The sequence below is a fragment of the Columba livia genome, chromosome 17, assembly GCF_036013475.1.
Source record: "Columba livia isolate bColLiv1 breed racing homer chromosome 17, bColLiv1.pat.W.v2, whole genome shotgun sequence".
Classification (NCBI taxonomy): Eukaryota; Metazoa; Chordata; class Aves; order Columbiformes; family Columbidae; genus Columba; species Columba livia.
In genome coordinates, this window is record NC_088618.1 from 4,483,129 (window position 1) to 4,509,866 (window position 26,738).

A 26,738-nucleotide genomic window follows, 5' to 3' on the forward strand; every position below is an offset into this window, starting at 1 on the left:
GCACAATTCTTCCATTTTTTCTATAGTCAAAGATGTGCACAAACTTGTAAAATAACGATGGCTCACTCTAAAACAAGAGACTTTCCCTAGCTGGTCGTGTGTGTCTAATATGACTCCGGGCATGCACCACCTAAACTTTTTGGCAAAAGGTTGTGTCTTGGTACCATTACGCAAGTCCTGCGTATTCCCCCTTAGGATGGGCTGTAGTTTGCATCCTAGAGAAAGCTCCAGCAACACCTGCGCTGCAGAAACCTCCTTCCCCATCAGGGTTTGGTTTATGGTGGCTACAAATTAGTGATTGCTCCTGAAACTGGAGGTCTCGCTGCATGAGAATGTGCGGAAGAGCCAGGAGATAAGGCACGTGTATGAAGTCGTGCAGTGGGAGAATCCCCCATCCTTAACTGGCAGCTTCATCACAAAAGGGAAAAGTTTGAATTATAGCAGTATAGATTATTTCATCAGTAATGAATGGAAGTATTTCCCTTGGCATGCACCAATATTTGCATCTGTATTAAATAAGCTATATAAGTTTATTATAAAACTGACTTTATGTTACACATAGTAGCTGCTTGCAGTGCTTCTCACTTTGAGTGCTGTAAACTGAGTGTTTTTCATCTTTCATTTCTGAATTGGAGCAACCGATGTATTTCCATCGACAAATCCCACTTTCTGAGACAGCAGCAGGCCTGGCAAGGAGAGCCCTAAAGGAGCAGCTCTGCTAAGCCTGGCCCAGCCGTGCAGGAGCTGTAGCGGATGCTCTGTCTGCACACTCTGGGAGCAGCTTGAGCTGAACTCCTACCACTGCCACCAAGTACATTAATTAAGGTAGAACTTTATTTCTCTCTCTTCAAAGGTGCCTGATAAGCTGCACTAACATCACTTTTAGAAGATGTAGCTTTTCTGCTTGAAAAAGACAGGAAATGGTAGCTATAACATGGCACAATTATTTTGCAGAGGAAAAAACCCACACCATTAATTACATCATACAGTAGTAGTCGCTGTTACCATTTAAATAGTGAGTCCATGAGCTGACTGGTGGTCGTTTGCAGTTAGGAGCAAAAGGGAGATGGACAAAGGCACGCAGCATCCATTCACCCCGATACAGAGCTTTGAAAACAGTGAGAGCAGTGCAACAAAAGTCCAAAAAACCTGAAAATAAAACTTATTCTAGGAATACAAACATGTTATGAAGGAATGGTCTTTAATACTGGCTTGGAATCTGAATCGCTTTGCTCTTGTGGAGTCCAGTTCATAACACTGAGCACACTTTCCGTTTCTTTTGGCGCTTGGCTTTTTTCATGGCATTCAGTGCGATGGTTGTTGCTTCTTTAAAAACATTTTCGATGTTTTCACGACATTTTGCTGAGCACTCCAGGTAAACTTGTGCATTAATCTGCTGACAAGCTGCTTCACCCTGGAAAGAAAAAAAGGTAAGAAAAGCTGTAAAACCCAATGGATGAGAGAAGGAAGGTGAGATGGGAAAGAAGGGAATTGTACTGTACATCTTTGTATCATGAGGTCAGGAACAAAGAAGCTGCCTCTGAGTATAGTGCTAAAATGGCATTGGTAATAAACTGAGGCACTGTTAAATAAGCTGGTTTTTTTTTCCTTTATGCCTGGCCTAGCAGTGCAGTGCACTAGAGACTCCAAGATGCAGACCGCTGATAGAGTAAGAATAGTCTCAGTATTAAATTTACTTAAAAGAAATGCTGAGGTGGATACTCAAGAGAGGATAAGATGTGTAGATTTGGGCTCTATTTTTTTTCATGCCTGACCTTGACTATTATGTGATGTCACCTTTACTACTGAATGCCACATGCAAAAGCAGAATCTGGACCAATGTCTTGCTCGTGCACATGCAGGAACCTCAACTTTTGCTTTGAAGCATCTTAAACTTTGTGTGCACAAAGAGGTGTCTGCGTTTCTCAGCCTCACCCAAATGCATGCAATGGAACAGACTAGACTCTAAAACACTTGCATGCAATCCTGGCTGTGCAAAACCACCACAGACAGAACACAGTGTTTTCTTACTTTGCTTATGATCCTTTTATTGGCATTGCAGAGTCAGCCCCCAGTTCTGAACACTTGTGAGCCCTGGAGTGTGAATGCTGGGGGTGCAATCCACAGCTCACAAACTCTGCATTTATTCATTATAAACCCTGTGAGTGGGGCCACTTGAGCACTCAGGCTTCTCTATAGGGGGATTTTTCTTCAGCACATTTAAGTGAAGTTTGTCTCCTTCCAGTAGTTTGCAAGCTGCAGTGCTGGCGGGTATTGTTCAGCTCCTCTGTGCCTGGCATCGGAAGCATCACGTCGCGTGACTCAAGATGCCACCAGCTGTAAAAGACTGAGGTAGCGTATATGTAAGGGGAGAAGAACCAAATGGGAGGGTGCACACAGGAGACAAAATCTGTACATCTTCTGGGCCCTGGAATTTAACTGCATGAGCTCTCAGCAGACTGGCCAGAAATAGTTGCTTCCCCTGAACCTCATGTGTGAGTTATTAATGCAAATGAGGGACAATCTGCAGCCGTTCACAAAGCAACAGGATGGACATCTCAAGCTAAAAGCCTCAGCAGGGTTTAGTGGTGATGCAGCTGCAGTTTCCTTTGTGCTCTTTAGAAACGGGTGATTCATTCAAGGTCTTAGTGCATTTAACCTTGTTCCTCAGACTTGTGTCTCAAACAGCTCAAAAGCTGCTGTTCTTGCTCCGAGATGAGAAGGATGGCTTTGTAATTAATAAAAAAAACCAACGAAGTGGGAGACCAGAGCAGAAAGGTCTTGTGTGACATGGGACAAGCTGTTCCACCCCTGCTCCTCCTGGGCCAAGGACAGCTCTACCTGTCTTGTAACACTGGATTTAAATCTCTCTGCTTGTAATACTTAAATTGAAAACATTTGATAACATGCACATTTTTCTCTAAGACAGAGACTTCAAAGAGAAGTCTCTTATGTTAGAGAAGCCTTGCAGATGTTTTTGCTATTGCCCTTGAAAGGATGCATTTTTAAATAGGGTTTGCAAACACATTTTTTCCAGAACAGTCAGTATTTTTCATCCTGTAATGTGTATCCTAGCATCTCCAGGCTTTCTCACAGTCCTGATCAAAGTACCGGTGATGGGAGAAACATATCCTAATAAAAATTATGAAGGGAGTTCGACAAACTTGATGAGGCTTACAAATTTGTAACCAGGGAAGGAAACAAGAGTGAGATGTAATGAGCCCAGAAGGTGTAGCTACTAGTTTCCTTTCAGACATCCCAAGACACACAAAACGCTCTTCAAATTTTTCTTTACTTTGGTACTAGAAATGGGTGGGGATTTGGCCACTTCCAAAAAGAACTTACAGAAACCCCTTTTCATGCTGACTGTCAATAATTTCTTTATCTGGACACCGTGATCACCTGATTTTGGAGTATGTGATTGCACTTGTGAGCAATGATGCCATTGAAATAAGCGCGCTTTATCTCTTGCAAAAAGAACACTGCTTGAAATGCACTTGTAGTTACCTGGTTGTAAGTAATGGGTTCCTGCCTGGAAGCCCTGAGCTTGCGCAGCAGCTCTTTGTCTTTGCGAAGGTCTGTCTTGCAGCCGATCAGCACGACGGGGACACCGTGGCAGAAGTGATTCACTTCAGGATACCACTGATGGGAGAAAAACAAAAGTGCTAAAGTTTTACTTTTTTTTTTTGGTCTGAAATCAAAACAAAAAAGCCAAGGAATAGAACAAGCATTTACGTGCACAATTTATATTACAGAAACATTTATGAGTCCTACTCAAAGTCAGGAGCTCTATAAAAACACAGGTGGCATCAGTCACTATGCCAAAATGCTTAATTAACCTCAATTTAAATTCCAAAAAGCTCCTCTGAAGTGTCTAAGAGCAGAATTTGGACCAAGTCTTGCTTTGTTTTGCTGCTGCTATGTACAGGAACTTCTGCTCTGGAGCGTTACAGAGATCCCAGTACAGACCAGTGCTTCAGTGCTTACTGACATCTCTCCTCTCTACTTAAATATGCACGTGATGGAACCAGACTTGTGCGCAACGTTGACTGTGTGACATTTCACTGCTGGTTTGTGATCTTTTTCATGTGCTGCAGAGTCAGCCCCAGTTCTGGAACCGTGGGGAGGTGAGGTTCGGGGTACAGACACTACAAGCATCGTCTTGTTTAATCTGACATCTCATCATACGTCAGGTGTATGTAATTCATTTAAAAGGCTGAAGCAATTATGAAAGCTCTTACCTTAGCTGCTACGTTATGAAAGCTGGTGGGGTTCATGACATCGTAACAAATTAACACGACGTTTGTGTTCTGGTAAGAAAGTGGTCGTAGCCGATCATAGTCCTCCTGCCCTGAAACACAGAGAATCTTCTGGATAAAAGAAATCTCTGTCCTTAACAAGCACTATGATGGGAATACATGAAGATATATACTCGAGATCAAGAACAATGGCACTATAGTTGCACAGACTGAAAGTCTTCCATGCTTGTAAAATTCCTTCCCTTGAATGCAGGAGATTCCTCTTCACTGACAAAACTGATGCTTTAGAATACAAAATATGTCCTCAGCTAGTTTTAATCAAAAGCCTGCTTTGTCCAACTGCTGAGTACTTCAAACAGTTCTAATCCCCCATTGCCAAGTCACTGCTCACAAACAAAATCAGCAAGAGGAATTTGACAGTTATCAATTAAAACATTTGCAATTTGGCAGTGGCTCCATTCTCCCCCATACATTTGCACACGCGATGCTGTGGGGAGGAAAACACCGTGTTTGCTAGACCTGAATGCTGAAGTTAAAATCATAGTGGCAAACTTGCTCTTCCCGCCCCTGTGAGCTGCGAGGAAGCAGCGATTAGCACACGGTGCCTTTAGTGCCGCTGCTACACTGTACCAGCACATGCGTGATTTTACAAGACGTGCTGCAATATGAGCCAGGCTTAACTAGTCTTTGAGACAGGACTCCACAGTAGATCTTGGGGATGCTGCTGAATTTTGGAAAAGCAAGAGATTTGTCATACTTCTGATTAGGGATATTCTAAGCATGTGATCTGACAAGAGGAAGCTAATTTGCTTCAGACCTGTGCCCTTCCCCTCGCTGTACATGTAACTTAGCAATTATAACCCTGCTGGGGGCTGAAGGTGTCTGGCTTTGAGAAGCTAAGTTCAAGAAAGCAGTAATTACCAGATACAGATGGCAGCTCAGGAAAAAAAACCCTATCTTTTTAATTTGAATTTTTTTCAGACACTTAATAAGGAAGAAACCGTGATTTGCGCAGCCTGTAGAAGATCGATTTGTCACCTCAATGTAATCAGGTACATCTCTGTGATGCACCACATTTCCAAAACGAGAACTGGGAATGCTGTTCCTTCCCATGATCCACAACATACACACAGCCCACCAGTTTGCCCAAGATGTTTGTCAAATGGGAGGCTTAGGTTTGGAGCACTCTGTATTTGAGCTCCCACAGGAGCAGCAGGTTCTGTGGGCAAGGTGCAGAACAAAGAAGGATTGATCCATCGAGGTTTAATCCAGAAATAATAGACAATTGACAAAATCAGGCATGTCTTACAAACATTCAGAGCAAAGACTGTACTGCTTAGCCCTTCTTATTGTCCCAAATCCATCTACTTGTTTGCAACCCATTTACCATTTTGTTGCTGAGATAATCCTCTAAATGTATTAAACACATCAGGTGCCAAACATTTTTTTTGCTCCTAACTTCCTCTAGTGTAGAAGAGTTTTAAAATGAAGGAGCAGAGCTGAACCTAAGCAGTAACTGAACATGTATGCAAAGCCCCCGGTGTGCTTCCTCGAGCACCAGTGGCTGTTTTCTTTCCCCAGTTAACAAAAAGCATTCTGTGGAAGAACTGGTCAAATACATGTGTGTGAGCACATCTGTGGCTCTACTCTGCCTTCCTCAATTCACTGTAGCATCAGAGACTCCGTTTTTTTTAAGAAAACACTCTGTGCAGCTGAATTCAGCTGAAATGGGCTAACTCTTTGCAAAGATGGCACTCCTGCACGCCTCTGTGACGCGCTGCGCAACCCACGTCACTGCAGTCGGGTCCTATGGTGGGGTGAGACCTCAGGTGATGGGTGAACGGAGGAAGACGTGAAATCACAGAGCTCGGTGGTTTCCAAGCCACATGCTCTTCCTTCACCAATTTACCACCGAAAAAGTGCCAGCCTGTGCGTCACTCAGTCCATAACGGAGCCCAGCACCTGCTGGCATTGAGAGGAGAAGGGTAAATGATACAATTAAGACTTGCCAGCCTCGGAGTCTATCAACACGTGCTGTCCTAGCATGCAGCAGCGCCGTCCATCGCCACCAACTGTCAGCGGGTACGGAAAGATGTAATATCCTGCCACCGGTCCCGACCAGCCGACCGCTTCCTACGCATGTCCGCGTGTCGTCTGTAATGCTCTGCGCTCGTGGTTTGGGGCTGACATGGAAGCAGGCGATGCTGATCCCTCACAGCACAAAGAAATGCACCCCGTTCTCCTTGGTTTGTTACTCTGAAGGCTCAGTGATAATACCGTGGTTATTAGCTTGCTAGTTATGTTTTTTCACTACTCAGCTTAAAAAAGAATTGGGAAACAGAACATTCTTGGCAGAAAAAAATGGCAGGAGATGACACCTGGGGGAGTGCACACTTAAAATAAAAAGTTGGGGTTTTTTTGTCTCCCTCGGGCATGCCTTCCCTTTCAAAGTTATGAAAAATTACTCTTGCACATATTGGCTTTTAGAATTTCTCTTCAGGCCCCAGACTGGTGTGCATCTGTCATTACGGACCTGAAACACCCCGCTGGAGGCTTGGCGCGAGCTTCCTGCGGGTCAGAGCGAGCAGCCGCAGTGACGAGGCGTCGCTTCCTCCCCAGCCCAGCAAAGCGCTTTTCTTTGCTCTGAGAAAGTCCTGAACCCAGCGGGATCAGAAATTGAACCTTGTGTGTGAACTGCAGCTAAAGCATCAACATTTCTCCCTCGTTGTGTAAAAAATTAATTTACCTCTCAATGCCTTTGCCTCTAAAGAGCACAGCAAGAAATGGAAATTTTTGACTGAATAAGCAGCTGCAAAGCCTGTTTGCAGACGAGACAAGTGCTATTACAAAGGCTTTACGCATTGCGTATGTATCCCACCAACTTCCTGCACCAGCAAGAGGTGTCTCTGATGAGGAAGACAGAGTTGCATGGTACAAAAGTCTCACAAAAATGGTTATTCTAGTGTATTTTAGACTAACTCATTAACTTGTAGCTTGAAATATTTGATTCTTAGGCTGTGTCCCTCTCCTTCAGCAAGCAGGACAAGCTCAAAGTCTCAAGCTGCACAGGACTGGACAATACAAAGAATCCTTCTGACTTTAAACAGCCCATGGAGCTGAACCCGTCCTTTACCTTCCCATGATGATGATGTACGTGCAGCTCTATTTATTGTTGTTCTTTGCAAGATCCTAAAAATATCGAAGTCCTGTCTGCAGTGGGTGCATCATGAAGATCCAGTGATACCTTTTAGAACAGCTTTGCCTTCTCCTCCCCTGCATGGCACTTACTTGAAGCCCTTCACCTCAGGACTGGTTTTATATCCTTTTGATCCCATTTAAATGATTTTATGATAACCTGAATTATCTGGGAACCTTTTAGACTAAGAAGCAAAACACAAGCATAAAGCTGTCTTACGATTTGAGAGAAGAGCAAGACCAACTCGAGCAGTTGAGTAAGCCAGATGATGATTCATAAAATATGGCCAACAAGCTGCACTGTTAAACCACTGTACTTCCAGTAGTAAGTTGTATGTTTAGACTCCTCTTTAAGCTGCAATTGCTGCTCTACACCCACCCCAGAGCATCATCACCCAGCTGAGGGGGCAATTTAACAAGCTGCTGCTGCATGATCTGACAGAAGCAAGTCAACATAGTGAAACATCAGTTCAAAAACTGTATCTCCCAGGCTGCACCCACAGGGCAGAGGGACAGGAGCTCTTGTCTCCTGAACTGGACACTCCCCTTCCTCTTATCTTACAGAACTTAGAGGACAGGATACAACTCTTGCTCCTAGTCTGACGCTTAAGGAACTCAGCATCAGTTTTGTATTATTAAAACCAGGATGGGATTAATATGTGTGCTCAAGTGAGCTCTTCCTCCAGCATAACTTCCAGCTTCAGAAGGAAGATGAAAAGCTGCTTGAATAAGAGTTGGACACAGATCTGTAACATAAAACTATGTAAGCAGCTTTGAAAACCAAAACTCAAGTCTTTCTCCCCACCCAAGCAAATGCCTTAAGCAAGGTGGCAATGTCCCCCCTTTCCTTGCACCTGATAATCGTGGTGTGTCTCATGCAAAGCAGAAGATACTCAACAGGAAGGGAGGAGACAAGTGTCAGTAGCCTACAGCAACTTGTAGCCTGGTGGCTATGATGGTGTTTTGGGAGGTGAAACACGTCAGGTTTCACGTTTTCCAGATGGGAGATGGAGAGCAATTGCTCTTTCAGGGCAAAGAGCTCTGCCAACGAGACAAGAGGGTACCCCCTCTTCCCAAAGTGTCTTATGAGACACAAAATACAGCCCACTTTGTTCTTCAAAGGGACAGGGCTAGTTCCATGCCTGAACAAGGCAACAGGGTAAGATAAGCCTCCAGCCCAGTGTTCAGCGAGGATTTTCCAGGCAGCTGGTGGCTGTAGGTCTTGCACAGAACTCCCGGCGTGACGCAAGGAGCTGGGCACTTATGTCAGGGTTGCAAGAGTTTAATGCTGCAATACTGAACTTGCTGTACTTATTTCTGTTTCTGGATCCAGCCCACGTTCCTTAAAGCCTGGAAGAGACTCCAAAGGCAAATGCTGGAAGCTGCAGCTTTATTTTAAATGAGCCAGCAACTGTATGACAGGTGAAAATTCCACACTGATAGTGAACAAACATAAAAACTTGACAAGTTCACTGTGGCAAGTTCTTTGTGCCAACACACTGTATTAAGGAAATCCCTCTTTCACACTCAATTTCAGCCGATCTCTTTTCCTTTAAGCCTTAAACACAAAAGCCCTGCCATTCAGTAGAAGCTACACTATCCAAATCACTGGATTCAAGAATAGTAACATTGACACAAGAAGATACACTGGCAAAAAGAGTGCTCGGGATCTTACTATACTGCGGTAAAGATTAGCGATAAAATTTACTTTTATATTAAAAACCTTTAAAACTAACTATTCAGGCATCATGTGCAGTATGCAAGAAGTGTGTTCTACTTCTATTAAAAAATAATATGGTCTGCATTTGGTTCTTATTTGTCTTGGTGTAAATTTGGAACATCTCCACAGGCTTGAACTGAAACAAATGATTTACAAAGAGCTGAAATGGAGCATGTGTCAACTTTAGGGTTCATTTAGGAACGCAGCTGGATAAGAGAGTCCAGGAGCTTTGAATGAAGCTGAACACAAACCACTTCACAAGTTCCTGAAATGAACCCAAACAAACTATCAGCATTTTCAAATAAATTTTACTGCTACAGCCTTTTAATTTTGAACATAAACCAGCCCTTTTCCCCTTCACTATTTGATCACACATGGCAGGAGATTAAAATATTTTCCTGGTTGATTGTATTATGCTTTGCATCTGGGAACTGGGTTTTAATACCTTCAGATATGTTTGCTATTTGATGTGATTTTTCTTAATAAACTAGGTTGTTAAGATGATGAACAGACCATGGCTAGAATGGCCATTAGACAAGTGACTTTTTTTTCTGGAAGGCACATTTGTGCATCCAACAGGTGATGGTTGTTTTGTTTGTACTTTAATCTCTGGCAGCCCTAACTGTGATATTCCACTAAAAGTCTGCTAGTAGAAAAGCAGCTTGAAAATACGTCCAGCTTCACACTCATCGAGTATCGGTCTGGTTTGACACAGCAAAAGCTTCTGGAGCAGAAATACGGGCACGTCCACAGGAGCAGCATTTCACACCGGTAAAAGCAGTTTCTGCTTATTTCTCTGAAATTACGGAAACCCAGGGCCGGGATGGGCTCAGACCCCGACCGGTCACACAGGAGCCGCCTCTCGCACTTCTGCGACCGGGAAAACGGAAAGTGTGTGGGAAAAGAAAAGAAAGAAAGAAACCCATAAACCCCCGCCTTACCTGCGGTATCGTACAAATTGAGGGTGACCTCCTTCTTGCCCACCGTCACGCTGGTCGTGTACTTCTCGAAGACGGACGGCGCGTACTCCTGCGAAGGGAGAAGCGGCTCGAACGGGGACGGGCAGCCCCGGCGGCTCCGCCGGCCGCTCCGCAGCCCCTGCGCCCCCCGGGCCTCACCTCGGGGAAGGCGCCCTGCGCGTACACCATCAGCAGCGACGTCTTCCCGCAGCCGCCGTCCCCCACGATCACCACCTTCACCTCCTTCTTGTCCTTGGCCGACGGGGCGGCCGCGGTGCCGCGGGATCCCCCCGCCGCGCCCTGGGGCAGGGCCCCGTTGGCCGCCTCCATGGAGCGGGGCCGGGCCGGGCCGGGCGCAGCGCCGCCGGGACGCGGCTCCCCCCCAACGGCCGCCGCGCTCCGGGCGCCCCGGGGCGGGCAGGAACCGCCCGCGCCCCGCCGGGGATTGGCCGCGCCTCAGGTGCCGCAGGGCCCCGCCCGGGACCGCGCCGCCGCCTCACCCCGCGTAACCCCCGGGGGGCCGCTCCCCGAAGCCCTGAGCCCCCTCACGGGGTTGGGGTGCCCGCGGCATCGGCTGCGCCGGGTCACCCGCGGGGCCCCAGCGCTGAGGCGGACACGGCCCCGGTGCGCACCGCAGGAGCCCCCTCAGCGCCCGACAGGCCTCCTCCCGCCACAGCCTGCCGGAGCTGGGCACCCCCGGCCTCCTGCCCAGCCTCCCAGGCCTCCATCCACCTCAGACGTTGGGTCCTGTCCCCTCTGCGCTCCCATCCACCCGCCACGTTACCCACGCTTGGGCACTTGTCCCCGTACAGCAACTATGGCGCCAGCGTCCTCCCCTCCTGCCCCAGGCCTCATTTGTTCCTCCATGGAGCTCCTTTGGGCCTCAGGCGCCATGTTGGTTTACCTCAGGCCACCAGCGGCTGAGGGGATGGCTTCCAGCTCAACCTCAACGCATTTGGTGGTGGATCCCAGTCACGACGGCCAAGGGGGCTGCAGGGGCCATGGCAGCCCCAGCAAGGGAAGCAGAGATGCCCCAAGGTACCCCACAAAACGCATCTTGTTGCCAGCACTGGGAGTGGTGGTGACTTGCTGCTTGTTTTATACTGTATTTATTGCTTGAGTAGGAACTGACAGCTCCGTTCATGGCTATTCACCTAGTCCTACCCATCCAAGATGAGCTGTGGTAAAAATAAAACAGCATTTTATATTTTAATTGCAGATATGTGATGGCTGTAGGCACCTACCAAGTGTTTTGTGCCGTGGAAAGCAGGGGCTCACAACAGCCAGACACGTTTGGCCACAATACAGGTCAGGGGAGTGACGCTGAGTTGGTGACAGACCTGCTTGGGTGCAAAACTGCCACCATTCAGCACAAAAAAATGTGTTTCTTTCCCAGCAGGGATTAGCACTGAGCTCTGTCACAAATAAACCCTGTCAGTTCTTAAGAAATCAAAGCTGACTCTAAAATTTTTGAAATACCACTTCTGGGAATAACAACAAAACCCCAAGGGTGTGCTTGAGTGTAGCAAGATCATTTAATTCAACTGAAAAAGGAAACATGCCACAACTCTAACAGGGGTTTGCGTTTTCTCCTGCACGGTTGTGTCACTAGATGGCCTTACAGACCGATGGCAAACACGGCCGCACATCACATCTCTTCCTAGGAAGGCTCTGCACAAAGCAGACAGCAAACAAAAAGCAAGAAAAGGATATGTCAGCGATAGGGAGGAGGAAGGACACGTAAATACCCAAGGAAGTGTATAATGATGATGATAATAATAATAATGCAGCCAAATCCACGTGTATTTAAAGCCAACCATTTTACTGAGGAAAAAGTTAATGCAAGCATGTAGAATACACAAGCTGTCAAAAAGACGCTTTATGAACTGCAGTCTTACAGTATCTTACCTGGAACACTGAGCTCCCGTTGGCTGCAATGGCTGAGGCCATTCCAGTATCGCACGGGAATTAACGGTCCAGGAAAAAGTTGTTTTAACCTGAAACAATTTGTTTGGACCTGGCTCAAAACCAGCATCATACAACGCACGTTACGATCAACAGCTAGATTTAGTACTCTTCCTCAACCTGAATACTGTAATTAAGGGTTTTTTTTTCAAGTCAGTTATTGCCATCAAGAGGTTTTTTTGGGGGATAAAAGTATTTTGTGGGCCATTGTTAGGTTGTTTTTTTGCAAGTCTCACAAAACAATCTTTACATTCTCACAGCTTTGTCTCCTTTTACATTTGATAGTTAAGGAAACTTTTTAGATTTGTACACCTTTAGATCCAGGACGAAACAATATAAAATGAGTAGATTATAAAATCAACCGTAAACACTCCAAAGACTGTTTTTAAGTAATAGGTGCTCTATTTGTAGTGAGTCACTTTAATATTAATGAAACATAGCATTGAAGTGTCTCAGTTACTTATTTTTAATTAACAGGTATGCAGTGCTTTAGGCATATAAAGTCCTATACAAAAGCTAAGTATATTGAGCTAGGTTCTTCTGTTTGGAGGAACTTTGAATACTGTAAAAGTTTTAAGTTTCTATTTAATGAAGCTCTATCATAGTACATGCCCTTACACTATGAAGCATGGCTTGCAGTAATATTTCTAATGGAAAATTCAACTATTTTAGCTGACCAGCAAGGTCTCAGACTACTGGTACATCCTTGTAGCCACAACTGCAGAGAGGAGTAACAGCACACGCCATCTGCTGTATACTCATATTATTAGTTGATGTGGTAATATCAACTAGATGAGAATGGGACCTGTTCTTCCTAAATATCTTTAGGAATAATTTTTTGAAATACACTTAAGAATTTTCTTGTTGATAATAGAGACCCCAGTTTTACAAAGACTTAAACATGAACTCAAAAATAAGAACTAGTAGCCCCATTTATGTCAAAGGAAATATTAATAAACTTCATTAAGAATGTGCATAACAAGATGAAGCCTTAAATATTTATTTTTGAACATAACCACTGATATTAATTCTTTGTGTTTTCAGCGATGAATTCCCACTACAGCATGTGCATATATAGAGCAAGAGACAACGCCCTGAAGAGTTTGCAATAGGAAAGACAGACCCTGAAGAATGTGATTTACCATGTAAGTAGAGTGAATTTCTGATAAATTTCAGATGTTACATAAGAATTGTTTGTCCGGTGCACAGACCCTTACTGAGGAACAATCTCTGCCCCACAGAATTTGCTGTGATCTGACAGGGCAGATAGGGAAGGGAAAACTGGAATGTAGGAGAGCTGAACTGTGCCTTGCACACACAAAGAGGTTATGAGTGACAATCAGTGTAAGAGCAGAAGCCTATGACAAAGCCAGCTGTATATTCAAGGTAATTCGTTTACAGAACAACAGTATGAAATTGTTTTTTCAGTCTCCTTGACTTTTAGCTGCTTCTCAGTATCCATTTCTGTAGCGTTTCTTGCTGTTTCTCTTGCACATGCAGAGCTCTACCATCTGGTCCTCATGGCCTGATATTTTACACACATGCCCCCAGCCCTAAAAATCCCTTGGGCCACATGATTCACCATCTTTTCAAACCTTGCCATGTGCCTGGTTTTTGTGTAGTAGCTCCTACTGATGTAAATCTCTTGTTTCATAAGGGCTCTCAATTGCCTTTTTCACTGAAGGCAAGGTGGCTGTGACACCTGCCAGTTTCTAAGACATTTAACCCAACCTAAAACATTATTACATTGTTGTTTGGAACCATTTTTTTTTTCCCTGGTAGGAAGTGCTGCCAGAAAGGTATTAACTTTCTAGACTATTAAGTAATGTGGAAAAATTATATTTCAATAAGAAAATTTCCTTTCTGCCTTTTCATGCCTAAGGAATATAGTTCCTGTTTCACTTGGCTCAAGTAGCCCATACACTAAATCAGTGCAAACATTTTTCAATAAACTCTACAAAAAATCTGTCCAAATGCTGCCATAAAGTTCAGAGGGTTATGAAGGAAAACAGGACGAGGGGCTGCAACAGGAGGTGTTAGCCAAATTAGACATACAACCCAGCAAAATCAGGCAGCAAATATTCAGTCGCTTTGATGTAGTTTGGACAGATTTTGTTCATAAAACACACACTGACTACTACCTAGAGAGCAGTTATTTACAGGGAACACATACTGTTTCTTGGGTTATTTTCTCTGGTATGCTTTAAATCAGGGGTGCTGACTATGTGGGCCAAATATACCTACCTGATGGATGCATGGCCAACGTGCCATATTTCACATCTCACTTTTCATTAGAAATTGAACTCTTGGCTTTGCAGTTGTGGGGGAAAAACCCTCCACTTTACACATGAGAAGAGTGTGTAAATCAACGTGGTAACGTCTCAGCCTGATACAGTAGGTGCTTAGGGGCAGTTTCAGGTTTCTGTTCCTCGCTGAAGTGTGAATTCTCAAGCGAAGTTCTGTTGTAAAAAATGGGTAACACAAGGTTAAGATCATCCTATGCTTTTGTGGAACATCAAACACAATGACAGATCTCTGAAAAGCATGACATGAACAATCATCTGCCAACACCACCATAACTCTCCCCGCACGGATCTGGGCGATACGTGTGTCTCCCAGATGTGCTGGCACGGTTGCACTGAGCGATGGGGAGGAATTTGTCAACATGGGCTGACAGAGCTGTCACAGTGATGCTGGATCTCATCCTCTACCTCTACACTGAGAAGCGAATCTGGAGGTCTGCTGGAGAGAGAGGGATCCGAAATGCCTCGTTTCCAGCAAGATCCACAGGTTGTGATGGTGTTGGTAGCTGTGGCTGGTTTTACCATGGGAACAGTCAGACACGGTGAGTTCAGGAGGGATGCGCAGGCTTGCTCGTGGCTGAGAGCACAGGGCTGTGCTACAGATCTGTGGGAAATTAATCAGCATCAGATGCTTTTCTGCATCTCTGCAGCAGAGAATAATCCTATCAGGAAGCAATTTGGGGAAACACAGGAAGAGGGGCTGTAAATAGCTTTCCATGCAACACAATGCATTTTTACCCAATATCCAACCCCTCTCTTTAGAATACACCCCTAAAATCCCTCTGGCTTATGCTTTCCTGTGTTTCCATTACCCAATACTCCACCTTGCCCAGCAAGCACCCAGATGTGATTTTTTTCAAAGTAAAAGAGTGCTCTATGCAGTATCTGCTTTCTTCAGATTACTTTTCCCCTCTTCTCCCATTCTCGAAGTAGGGAATTCCTGGTAGAGAGAGAGATTTTTTTTAATGTACTTGCTGATTTAGAGACAAAGGAGGGCTGAGACCAATGGGAGCATATGTAAATTAGGATGGCCACAGCACCAGGGCAGGAGTTGCGTTCAGCTTCTTTAGTTTACGTAGCAGGGATAAGTACGGAGTAGGTGAGTGTGCTGTGGATGGCCAAATCTGGGTTACGCTTCCCAAAAACTGGCTGATAGATTCCACTAATCCCAAAACGTGTGGAGTTGTGCTTTTCTGTGAGGCTTTTGAGAACCTCAAGGTTAAATGATCCCCGCTTTGGCTTGTTAAATATGCTTTCCACTGTGTAAGCCACAATGCAACCTGCACAAACGCGTTTTTCAGAGCCATTAGAAAAGTCAGGCTTTGATCAACACTTCATTGCTGAATTGGCTACACAACAGCCATCACTCTTGCACCTGGCCCAGGCAGGAAGTTCTCAAACCTTTTGGCCAAGAATGCAGGGAAACTGGGAATATTGATGGGAGGAGAGAAAAGGATGATAAAGGAGGATGTAAGAGAAAGGACTGTGGATTAAATAGGGACAGGCTTTTGCTGAGTAATGTACGGCACCAACATTAAAGGGCAGTTAATGTGTTAAGTTCGTGTCTTCCCCTCTGATATTTGTGCAAACTTCCTACAGGAAGGCAGGCTGAAAGATGATAAAATCCTCTCTTTATGTCCCTGTGGGAGACACCGTAATTTCTGCCTGGTTTTTATTGATTTCTACATGCACAGGGAGAACTAAGCAGGAAGCACTTGCTCTGTCGTTGTCTGGCTGGGCAGGAGCTGGAGGTTTGTGGCTTGTCAGAACACCCCTGGACAAAGATGAGACCCAGCCTGAGTTTATCTCAGAGCTGAGAGCAGCCATTACCCCAGCCAGACCAAACCGTGAAAAAAACAGCAATGCTCAGAGCAGGCTAATTAGTAACTTGAGGGGCTGCAAATAAACCCAGTTGTAGTTGTGTCAGGTTTGCTTTAGACCTGTGATTTTTGGCTTGTCCCAGGCACGTGCGAGCTGGACAGGTTGATGGTGCAGAGCAGCCTGGCTGGTCTTCACTGCAAACCACCGGAGCAGGTCACGGAGGTGTGGTGGGCAGCAATCGCGGTGGCATTGTCATCTGCTGCGGGCAGCAATCACAGTGGCATTGTCATCTGCCGTGCGCAGGCACGTCGAGTGCAGCAACTCGCCAGCGCTGCTCCAGCCCACGGGTCACTGCCAAACTCGGGCTGGCGCGCTGCCCGGTGCAAGCTCGACACCGCTGTCCTTGATGGCATGTTTCCTGTGCGTTTGTCCCTTCCTACACACATTTCACCCTTCCTGACTCTCATCCTAACAACAGGCACACTGTCAAGTTCCCAGTTGCTTACTGGGATTAACACAGTAGCTCTGATTTCTTGATGCGGGGAGATTTCCTGGTTGAAACCATTCTAATTAAACTGATCTCTCTCATAATACTAAAAATGCCCCTGTGTGAAAAGCAGCTGAAACTACTTGTAAAAAGTGAGTGCCCCTAGACCTCAATGGTCTTAGAAGTCTAATAATAGTATAGACTATAGCAGGACTCCAGACCAATATAGAATAAAGAAGCAAATATAGCATCCCTCCAAATCAGACATCTTGGACAAAAATCTTTCAGGTACAAAACACATCTGGCTGCATATCCACCAGGTTTTTTATTGGCTTGAAATACATACACAGAGCCCCTAGCAAATCCTTTCCACTGTAGATCTGGGTGGGCACTTCTGTTTTGCTTTTAGGACTCAATTTTGGACTTGGGGAAAAGTGTTTTTCAGTCAACAGGCCTCCCAGCAAGCCAGGGCTGGCTGTGGAGGAGGCAACAGCTGCAGGAGCTTTAATTCCTCTCCCCACCCTCCTGTACAAATGTGCCACTCAATCCTCTGTCTGGAGGAGCCAGAGAGGAACGTGTATCTCCCCCGCTTCCCTGCCAGCTCTTCTGGCATTTCCTATTACGCACCCAATTGCACGTTAGGTGCCAAGACCATAAAGTATTTTTTAACGTGGGCGGCTGAATGGTGGTAGAACTAGAATCTCTTTTGGTCACAACCCCCTTGCAGGTGTTTGTGTTGCCTTTTTACACCCTCTTATGCAACACAGCAAGGCGCTTGTGATAATCGATTGCCACAGGAACTCCTTCCTGCACGCTGCTCGCAGCGAGTCTGCCCGGAGTGCTGGCAGGCACGGCACAGGGAAAAAGAAGGACAACAGGGAGGGGAAGGTGTTGGGAAGTAAAGGGAACCCTGTTCTCCATCAGCAGCTCCAGCAGGAGGGGGAGAAAAACATCCTCGCCTTTGCAGATTTAGTGAAAATTAACTGCAGTTAGGAATTAGCAATGGCCTGCCCTTTTGAAGGGCAGTACCTGGAAAAGGTATTTTAATGTAAAACTTACCTTGAAACAAAAAAAAAACTAAAGCAAGTATGAAAATAAGTTAGAAACTAGGCAAAGATAAGAGAGAGCCTGCAGGAATGAAGACTAAACAAAAGGCAGGGGCTATGCAGAGAGCAAACCACAAATGGCAGGGGTTGAAATGTAAAACCTGCAGTACATTGTGAAACATGAAAGATGCTGTTGTATTCCACACCTCCTTTTCCTGGGTGTAGCTGTCTCCACAATGTGAAGCACAGTAATGAATCAAGCTCCTTTCCTCTCTTCCTGTATTTTCTATTCAATTATTCGCAGGCTGTGCAAGTTCTGCTTTATTTCTCCTCTCCATATGCTGCACTCTACTCCTGTTTTTTTTTTCCATTCCGAACTGTGCATTTGGCCTCTCTCCCATTTCTTTCTCCTCGGTGTGTGCCCCCTGCTCTGCTGAGATCTGCTGCCTTTGTGGCCTCCGCTGTGCACATATGCTGGCTCTCCCCTCCCTGCCACCCCCTGCTTCTGGGCCACCAAGTGTCCCTTCGCCTCGCTCCAGCATTTTTGCCACAGGGCCCATCAGCCAGCTAGAAAATGAACAATTTTGCTATAGCCACTGCTCCCGTTGTCATGCTGCCGGCTCCCCGCCACCGATCAAGGCGAACCCGTGTTGCTCCCATAGTAGAGCTGATTGGTAGCGAAGGCAGAGACGGCTCTGCAGCTGCTTAGCAACTGGGAGCTGCTGTTATGCAGCCGCGTAGAAAGGCAATGGATGGCACAGCATTCGCTAATTCTGTGCGTTCTGGCCCACTCGGCCGAAAAGCGTGGCTTAGTGGACCAGCTGGGCCACTCCCGACTGTCCTGTTCAAAAATAAATCAAGATGGGAACTGCAGATTCGAGAGCAAAGGTGACAACACCAAAGGCAAAACTGTGTTGGTTTTGTGTCACGTTGTTTGCATCACACCAGTGAGCAGAAACTGCTCGGATCTGTAAACTAAACTCATTCCATTTGATCTCTGTCATCACTTTTCTGGCTGTAACATTTTAGACTGCATCACTTCTAATCAGAATGTTCACTGTATGTGCTGTATTTGTTACAAAGGCTCACGGGCCTCCAGCTATCATTGCATCTAGACTGTTTAATGATACGTGTCCAGATACACAAGTATTTTAATGCATAAATATCCTTTTAGATTACTTATCTCTATCTTCATTTCCTTTTGATGCAAGCTCTGTGAGTGCCCCAATTCTTTAAATGGTACATTCTTTTCATTCCTTTTTTTTTCTCTTTTTTTTTGTAAAACTGTACTGTTTAGGCCATGAAGCACTGAACTGAAACGTTTTGTAATTTGATGGCTTTAGAATGTTCATGAGAATTTCCAGCCTTCTTGATTTATTTAATGATTTTTGTAAGCTTGAAAGTATTCTACAAAATAACTGGCTGTACATTCTGATGGGATCATAGTGTTTCAATAGCAGCTGCATTTCAACAGGCAAGAAGCAACACAAAACATTCTGCAAGTCAGGTGTTGAAACAGCTTCTTTATTCCTTTATGACTCAAGAATGATTAGATCTCTGAAAGGCCTCACCACCTATCTTACAGAGGTGGCTTTGTCATCATACTGGCAGAAATAAAATGAACAGATGCGGTTTTAAAAGAAACAAAAACCCCAGGCCTGGCAAATATCCAACACGTCCATCAGAAGTAGCACGGATCTTAAAATAAATGTTTGTTCCGCTATTGGGTCTCACTACAGATCTCTCTGCACCCAGGCAGCCAAACACCAAGGATCAGCGATTCCCTGTTCAATGCTTATATCCCATGTATCCTCACGAGCATGCAGGTGAAATCTGTCATGAGGCTGCTTATTTTGGCTGAAGAATTCCCTAGACAGATCATCTGCTGTTCTTAGGAAGACATGAAAAAATTCATGGCAAAAAACCTGAACAGGCAAATACGCAGTCCATATTCCTACTCAATATTCCTTTGATATTCTTAGCCTGGTTTCCTAAAAATAAAACAGTCTAATAATGTGACTGTGTGGTTCTATGTAATTTTCCTTCTGTTTCCTTTAATCTCAATTAAATTTGGAGAAGAGCAAGAAGGCATAATGAAATGGATTAGAATCTATCTAAGAGGAAGGTCTCAAAATGCAGCTGGAACCCGGGTCCTAGAGCTGTCATCTTGTTTTTATGGGCCCTGTGAATACCTGTTTTGGGCCCTACATTATTTAATGGCACCAGGGCAGGCAATGAAGCTCCTGGCTCCCTTCCAGGTCCCAAACTGGGCTTTCTTCCCAGGAAACCGGGGTGTGGCGAGAGGATGGTGAACACCCAGAACCTCCTCCTGACCCAATATTGACACAGCTGAGCTGTACGCACACCCAGAACCTGGAAACTCCTACAGCGGAGACAGCAGTTGTTTATCTGGAAGAAAATATAAAATCAGTACCAAGCAAGTTTGTAGGTGACACTCAAGAGTAGCAAGAGGGGGTATAAAATAAAATAAAGGCCATTGCAAGCAACAACGCTAAGGACTCGTCCTTTTCAAGAGGGCCAAGTATAAAGCCATACGTGCAGAATGAGGAGCACAAACCAGCAGGACGGGGATGCTGTCCCAAGGAGGAGCAGATCTGAGAGTATTTTAGGAGCCGTGCTGGGACACCAGCTGAACGTGGGCTGGTGTAATCCCCGGATGCCTGAAGGAGACATTTCAGCAAGGAGGCGCTGGCACAAGTCCGGCCGCCGCTGATCGCTCTGTCCCTCTGCCCAGATCAAACCAGCGAAACACTGTTCACTGAGAACTGTGACAGGAGCCACTGCAGGATTAGCAAAGACGGACCCGAGGGGGAGCTCTACAAGTCTGTAACGGGAGCGTTAAATGCTCGGTTGATCAGCCTGTACATAGCTACATGGGGACGGAAATCTGGTAATGGAACATTCCTCCGTCAAGCAGACTGAGATGCAGCAACATCCAGAAACTGAAAGGAGAAACTAGACAAGTTTAAAAAGGTATTTTGATTTCTAGTCTGTCAGGAAGATTTTGATGGAAACAATATGCCAAGTCTTATTCTACTCTCTCTCACAGCCCATTTAAAAATGAAAATCTGATGTTTTCTAAGATGCAGGTATGCTGTGGTTAAATTCTTTTAAGTAAGAAAAAACAAAAAATTCACACAAATCTTATGACCTGCATAATGCAGGAAATCAAACCAGATAAACCTAGGTCTCTTTTGTCCTTTGTAATCTATTAATCTAGTTTCCTTGCATGAGCAGTGGATCGTGACACAAAAACCTTCAATATAAAGGATTCTATGTAGAAGCCTGCCTAAACCAAAACGTTGTAAACAGCCACCATTACTGTTTGGCGGTACAGCTGCGTGTTTTCTATTTCACTTCACCTCTCAATCTAATTTGCTCTTGTTGCAACACTTTGCCAAAGAAATTAAATCACTTCTTATTGATAACAGACAGTGAAATAATTAGCATAAGAGTTTTCCACTCCACAATGCAGGGGAGGGACCCGATGGGCAAGAACAAGCTCCTTTGCTTCGAGAATGTGCCGTTCAGAGAAACAAAAAACAAGTTTTCCTTTTTTTCCCCCCCTTTCCCCTGAAAGATCTCTAGAGAGTCTCACGCAGTAAAGCGGGGTCAATCTAACTCAAGTATGAAAGTCTGGTTTGACCTTTCTGGGATTTAAAAACGCTGTACTAGAACATTTAGCTTTTCAGATACAAGGTTCAGCCATGAAACCACCCACCCTGAGTGCAACCGGTCTCAACTGCCTCGGTGACTTTTCAACTACATTGAACATCACAGTCATTTAGAAACTCCTCAAAAACGGAAAGGAATTTTCAGCTCAGACTTACAAAAACAATCTCCAGAAGTGCTGAGGACCCACACAACTCTGCCCCAGCAGCTTCTGGCCCTGGTTTGCAGGGACGCGGCGCCAGCGCACGCTCCAGGACCTCTCCCAGCTGGAGCAGTTCGTGGATTCTACCGTCGGGAACAGCCATCCTGAACAGTGATTAATTGCAGACAAAGATCATAGTCCTGGAAAAATGCGCAGAGAGGTACAAGTACAGACAAAGCTGTCTAAGCTCCCACAGTGTTGCGGGCTGGATGAATCGTTGCAGAGCCTGGACTGTGTTAGGCAGAGCTAGTTTGCTTCAGGGTTAAACAGACTGATGTTAAGGTTTAAATGAGGATATCACTAATATCCAAATATCTATTTAACCATAAATTTAAAATCCTGGGAAGGTTAACAGCCGATCCTGTTTCAATCTGCTCTTTTTTTAAATCGCTTTATGTGCTGATGTAACTCATTATGATGCAAGCTGCAGAAACGTTTGCATTCCAGTTCCAAAAACCACTGCAAGAGCAGGAACAGATCTATACCGTACTTTGATCTACACGTCGCCTGTTTCGGCCATTTTGTCCTATTCCAGGAAGCTACAATGCTTTTCACCTCTATTGAGAAACAGCAGAGGCACATTTTAATGGCGTTTAGCTAAGAATAACGCCACCCTTTCCTCCAAGTTTACTAGCAGATTATTACTTAAAGCAATTGTAAACCAGGCAGGCAGTCACGCTGCTGGCAGGAGCAAGGGCCAGGCGTTTAAAGACGGTCTGGCCAGCTAAGGCACGTCTCGCAGGGACCGAGCGGAGGGTCTGGCGGCTGCGGAACCCCCTGGCTCCAGGAGCTGCACCCCGAGAGGGGGCACAGGGAGCAGAGGTAGCGTTTTAAAGCCAGCCTGGCACTGCAGAGACTCTTTTTTTCCTCTTCCATGGAAACGTGTTATGTTTTGTGCGGACGGTTTGTCGCTTGATTCTCGACAGAGCCTGAGCCGGTGGCAAGGAACGACGAGGGGGGAACCAGAAATGCTGAGCGTGAGCCCTCGCGTTGTTGCGAAAGGCGCAGGCTGCGGTGCCTCCTTCGCGGCAGCACCCTGCTCCCTCGCAGGGCAAACACCCCTGAACCTCGGCACATACCACAGCACAGGTCTTACCAAACCCACGGCTGGTCCTGAGCCGCAGGAACGGGCGGGCAGGGCGCACCCTGCCCCGCACAAGCCGCTCCCGCAGGCAGCTCTGCCCAGCAGCCACTTACCTTCTCCCTCCCACAGGGTCCGCAGGACGGTCCTGCTCTAGCCTTACCAGGGAGGCCACCTCTCTACAAGTGTTTGCTTTGTCCTCCCTGTCCTGCCCTCTGAAGTGGTTGCTCAAGCCAGGCTTGCCCTAAGCTCACCTACTTCTGGTCTGCAGTGGAGCAGCGAGGTGCAACTCCCCGCAGAGCACAAAAGGCTTGTGAAGCTCCGAAACAACCCCCACGCCTCCACCCAAAGCGAGCTGCAAGAAAATCTGCTCAGGAAAAAAAAAAAAAAAAAAAAAAGGAGAGAGAAAAAAAATGAAGGGAAAAAAACGCAGCACATGTAACACCTCAGGCGGCCGTGGCGGCTCGCACTGCAGCACCGCACCCGGCTCCGCGCCAGCCCAGCCCGGGGAGCGGAGCGCTGCAGGCCGGGCCATCCCACCCCGGCTGCGGGCGGGAGGAGGCAGGGCAGCCGCTGCCCCGGCGGAGCGGCCGGGCGATGGCGGAGGGGGGAGAAAGCCCAGGAGGGGCAGGAGAAGGAAAACAACAAAGAGCCATGTGACGAGCGGCCGGGAGCGGTGGCGGGGCGCAGCGCAGCCCGCTCCGGGCGGGGAGGCGGCCGACGCCGCCCTGCTCCTCCCGCGGCCAGCGCTGCCTGCTCATTTGCCTGCCTTCCCCTCCTCCATCCCCCCAACTGCCTCTTTTTTCCTTGTGGGGTGGGGGGGGAGTGCTGTTTGTTCCTCTTAATTTTTTTTATCTTCTGCACTAGGCTACTTTCATCTTTCGGTATTTATAAACGCAAGCGAGCGGGATACTGCGGCGGGGGGAAGGGAAGAAGGCGAGGGGCGGGCGGCGTTATTTATAGACAGCCAGGGCTTCGCCTGCATTATGCGAGCTGCCTTTGTCCTCCCTGCCCGGCCGAGCTCCCCGCCCCCCCGCCCCGGCCGGGCTGGAGCGCCGCCAGCCCCGCCGCCCGCAGCGCTGCCTCCCGCTGCTGCAGGGCGCTCCCCGGCGCGGCCATCTTGTGCGCGCCAGCCGCAGGGAGAAAAAGCCGCCAGGCGCCCTGCTCCCTGCTCGGCGTCGCCTTCCACAACCCCTCACAAAGCGGTGGGGGAAGGGTGGGGGGGCGGGAAAGAGAGAGAGAAGGGGGGGAAGACAAAAAAAGGCCATTTCCCTTCAGTGATCGGGACGCGAAGCGCCGCCAGGCAGTGGGGGAGAGTCCGCCTCGCCGCCGCCCCAGCCCTGAGGAGAACGCGGCGCCGAAGGAGAAGCCATGATGGCGGCTACCCTGACACAGCGTGGAGCGCGACCGGGAGCGCCCTGCCCGCCGCCAGCCGCCCTTCCCGGTGCCGGGGACACGGTGCTTCCGCAGGCTTTCACATAATAAAACTACCAGACTTCGGCGGGGAGGCCATTTCATGGGCTGGGTGGCTGCACTAAAGCACAACTGCTGTGAATATCAACTGCGTCACGGCTTCTCCAACTGTAAAACTCAGGCTGCAAAGGGTCCCTCACTTGGAAGGAAACTCCCTCATTTTGGATTTACTTCCAGACCTCCTTTTTCCCCCTCTCTCCAAGTCACTGCCTCTCGGTATGAAGGATTTTACAGTGCTTCTTAGCAAGACATCCGCCATTAAGACTCACCGTCTTGAAAAACACCCCCCCCATTTTGTTGCGTTTTTTTTGATCGAGCTTTTGTAATTAGACGGACAAAACATGTAAGAGATCCCTACCACCACCACCACCGCATTTTTGCCTTTTTAAATATCAGCCTCAGTAACATCTTGCTGTTCACAGGCAGATTATTTTTCTTTTTGTGCGTTCAGTTTAACAGCCACGTAACGCCTGCAATGGATCCACTGCGTCTCTCCACCAAAAAAAAACCCAAAACACAACAGGGCTGCGGACGACCAAGCGCTTTGTGCAGAAAACAGAAATCCCTCCCTGAAAATAGACATTTTCAGAGACACTGTTAGATGTATCTGAGGAGAAGGAGATCGCCACCGCTCAGACGACCATTAGGATCTTTCCAGCCAGGACAATAACATGAGCCGCACAGGCCTGGTCTATATGTTTCTCTGCAAGGGCAAAAGGGTTTACTTACCCGCGCACCATAGTTGAAAGCAGCTCTGAAGGTGAAGTTGTTAATGCTTTTTTTAAAAAAATAACGGCTATAAATATATGTGATCTGTATCACCACTTCTCTCGTAAGTTTGCAAGTCAAAGCAGATCTCGTTAAGATAGTTACGGATCTTTGTGTGGCAGTGGTCTAGCATTTAAAAAAAAAAAAGGAAAAAGGTTATAGAAAAAGTTGTCCAGCTATGTTGACTGACCGTACGCAGCGAGGACTCCTACTCGAGGCTTAAATCTACCTTCCTGTGGTAGATTTACTCTGTACATAAAAAGGACGTTCAGTGTTTTTCCATGGAGCACGCAGACACTAAAAACGTTCTAGTTTCAAGCTGCATGTTAGTGTGAAAGCACCTAGTTAACATTTACTGGTTGTAAACAACTTTATCTCTTAGCTAGATATTTTGCTTTATAAGTAAAACAGTCAAAAAAGCAGAAATTGGTTTAGATAAGCAGACGAAAACATAAGACATGCAAATAAAGGCTTAGCAGTAAGGACCACTTCGGTAACATTAAAATGAAAACTACACTTAGCAAGGACAGAATGGATTGGGTACTTACAACGTAAGAGGAAAGCAAGCAAGCTTAGCATAGTAAAATTGCCTTTTTTTGCCAGAATGCACTATTCCTATGCCTAGATTTAAAACGTTACCTTATAAGCACCAAAGGAGTTAATAAAAATGGCCAGGAATCAAGTGTTTCATACAGGAAATACTTTCTAAAATTTATTGTTCGGTTATCAGCTTCAGAGAGCTTAAAAACCCCCAAAACAACAACAAAAAATTAAAAGAATGTATTTACTTGTTTTTTTGGCATTCGAAACTGTTAACTGCTGACATAGGGTGTGCCATGACCTAGTTACACAAGACAAAGATGGATCCCGAATCATAAGGGAAAAAAAAAAAAATCCGCCTTTTTTTTTTTTGTTTGTTTGGTTTGGTTTGTTTGGTTTTTTTAGATCCTTCTTCTTCATTGAGTCCTCTAGCATGATGCCAGACATTACCACCACCTGAGCGCTCCCTGCAAGCGGACGGTGCGGATTCACATGGCGGATTCCCCCTTTTTGGAACAAAGGAAAAGCCCAGTTGGCCATTTCGCTCCACTGCAGAAAAATGGCTGCCTGGCGCGTTGGCCTCTCCTTAGCGCTCTGCTGAAGGATGGCTTCACCCCGCCGTCTAATAACTCAAGCCCCATGGAAGCCGCTCGCCCATTGGCTGCGGCCGCCCCGCTGCCTTTAACCAGCCAATTGCCCGCTGGCGGCCGAGCCGCCGCGGCCCCGCGGCCCGAGCCGCGCCCGCGCCATGCGCCCGCCGCCCGGCTCCGCGCCCCGGCGAGCGGCGGGGGGACCGCGCCGCCCGGCTTTTAATACCTACAACAAAATGGAAGCTTCCCGCTGATTGGCTGTCGCCGGACCCGGGCCTTTAATAAGCAAAATTGCTCCCCGTTTTAGTCCCCCCCTCCTTGGTTGTGTGTCGCTGAACGGCGACGTTCCCCCCTGCTGCCGCCACCCCCCCCCCCCCCCGCGCCGCAGCAGGGCGGCGGGCTCCGCGCTCCGCCCGGTCCCCGGGTTCACCGAACTCTTTCCCTTAAAAAAAAAAAAAATCCAACTTGTCCCACCTATAGGTCCATCTTGTTTAGAAACAGTTTACGTTAAGGTAAATGCAGCGGGCAGATTCCACTCGCCCCCCCGCACGCCGTTAAGCCCGGGGCGGGGAGGGAAAAAAAAAAACCCAACCCGGCAGGCCGGTGTCGGCCCATGCGGCGGCGCTCGGCGGCGGG

The 26,738-nt window shown here is 46.8% G+C and overlaps 1 protein-coding gene across 13 annotated transcripts; it reads right to left on the reverse strand.

Moving 5' to 3' along the window:
- Positions 1 to 812: 812 nt before the first annotated feature.
- On the reverse strand, positions 813 to 26,715 carry RHOF (ras homolog family member F, filopodia associated). Of its 13 annotated transcripts, none has more exons than XM_065032981.1 (8): positions 26,577 to 26,715; positions 24,934 to 26,018; positions 12,042 to 15,005; positions 10,293 to 11,311; positions 10,116 to 10,203; positions 4,242 to 4,351; positions 3,508 to 3,642; positions 813 to 1,414 (listed from the first exon to the last, which is right to left on the reverse strand). In XM_065032981.1, exons 4-8 carry the CDS (start codon positions 10,461 to 10,463, stop codon positions 1,250 to 1,252), a joined length of 669 nt encoding a protein of 222 aa, XP_064889053.1. In that variant the 5' UTR covers positions 10,464 to 11,311; positions 12,042 to 15,005; positions 24,934 to 26,018; positions 26,577 to 26,715; the 3' UTR covers positions 813 to 1,249. The 13 variants fall into 13 exon arrangements, with proteins under 13 accessions (XP_064889053.1, XP_064889051.1, XP_064889047.1 ...); XM_065032979.1 differs by lacking the exon at positions 26,577 to 26,715 and adding an exon at positions 16,342 to 21,790 and having other exon boundaries at positions 24,934 to 26,378; XM_065032975.1 differs by lacking the exons at positions 24,934 to 26,018; positions 26,577 to 26,715 and adding exons at positions 21,607 to 21,790; positions 22,848 to 23,175.
- Positions 26,716 to 26,738: the final 23 nt, after the last annotated feature.

Excerpts from the sequence above, each read along its gene's own strand:
- RHOF (XM_065032981.1), bottom strand. The coding sequence starts at position 10,463 with ATGGAGGCGGCCAACGGGGCCCTGCCCCAGGGCGCGGCGGGGGGATCC. Across the intron at positions 4,352-10,115 it reads CAATTTGTACGATACCGCAG|GGCAGGAGGACTATGATCGG; the intron begins GTAAGGCGGGGG and ends TCTGTGTTTCAG. Across the intron at positions 3,643-4,241 it reads TTCATAACGTAGCAGCTAAG|TGGTATCCTGAAGTGAATCA; the intron begins GTAAGAGCTTTC and ends TTCTCCCATCAG.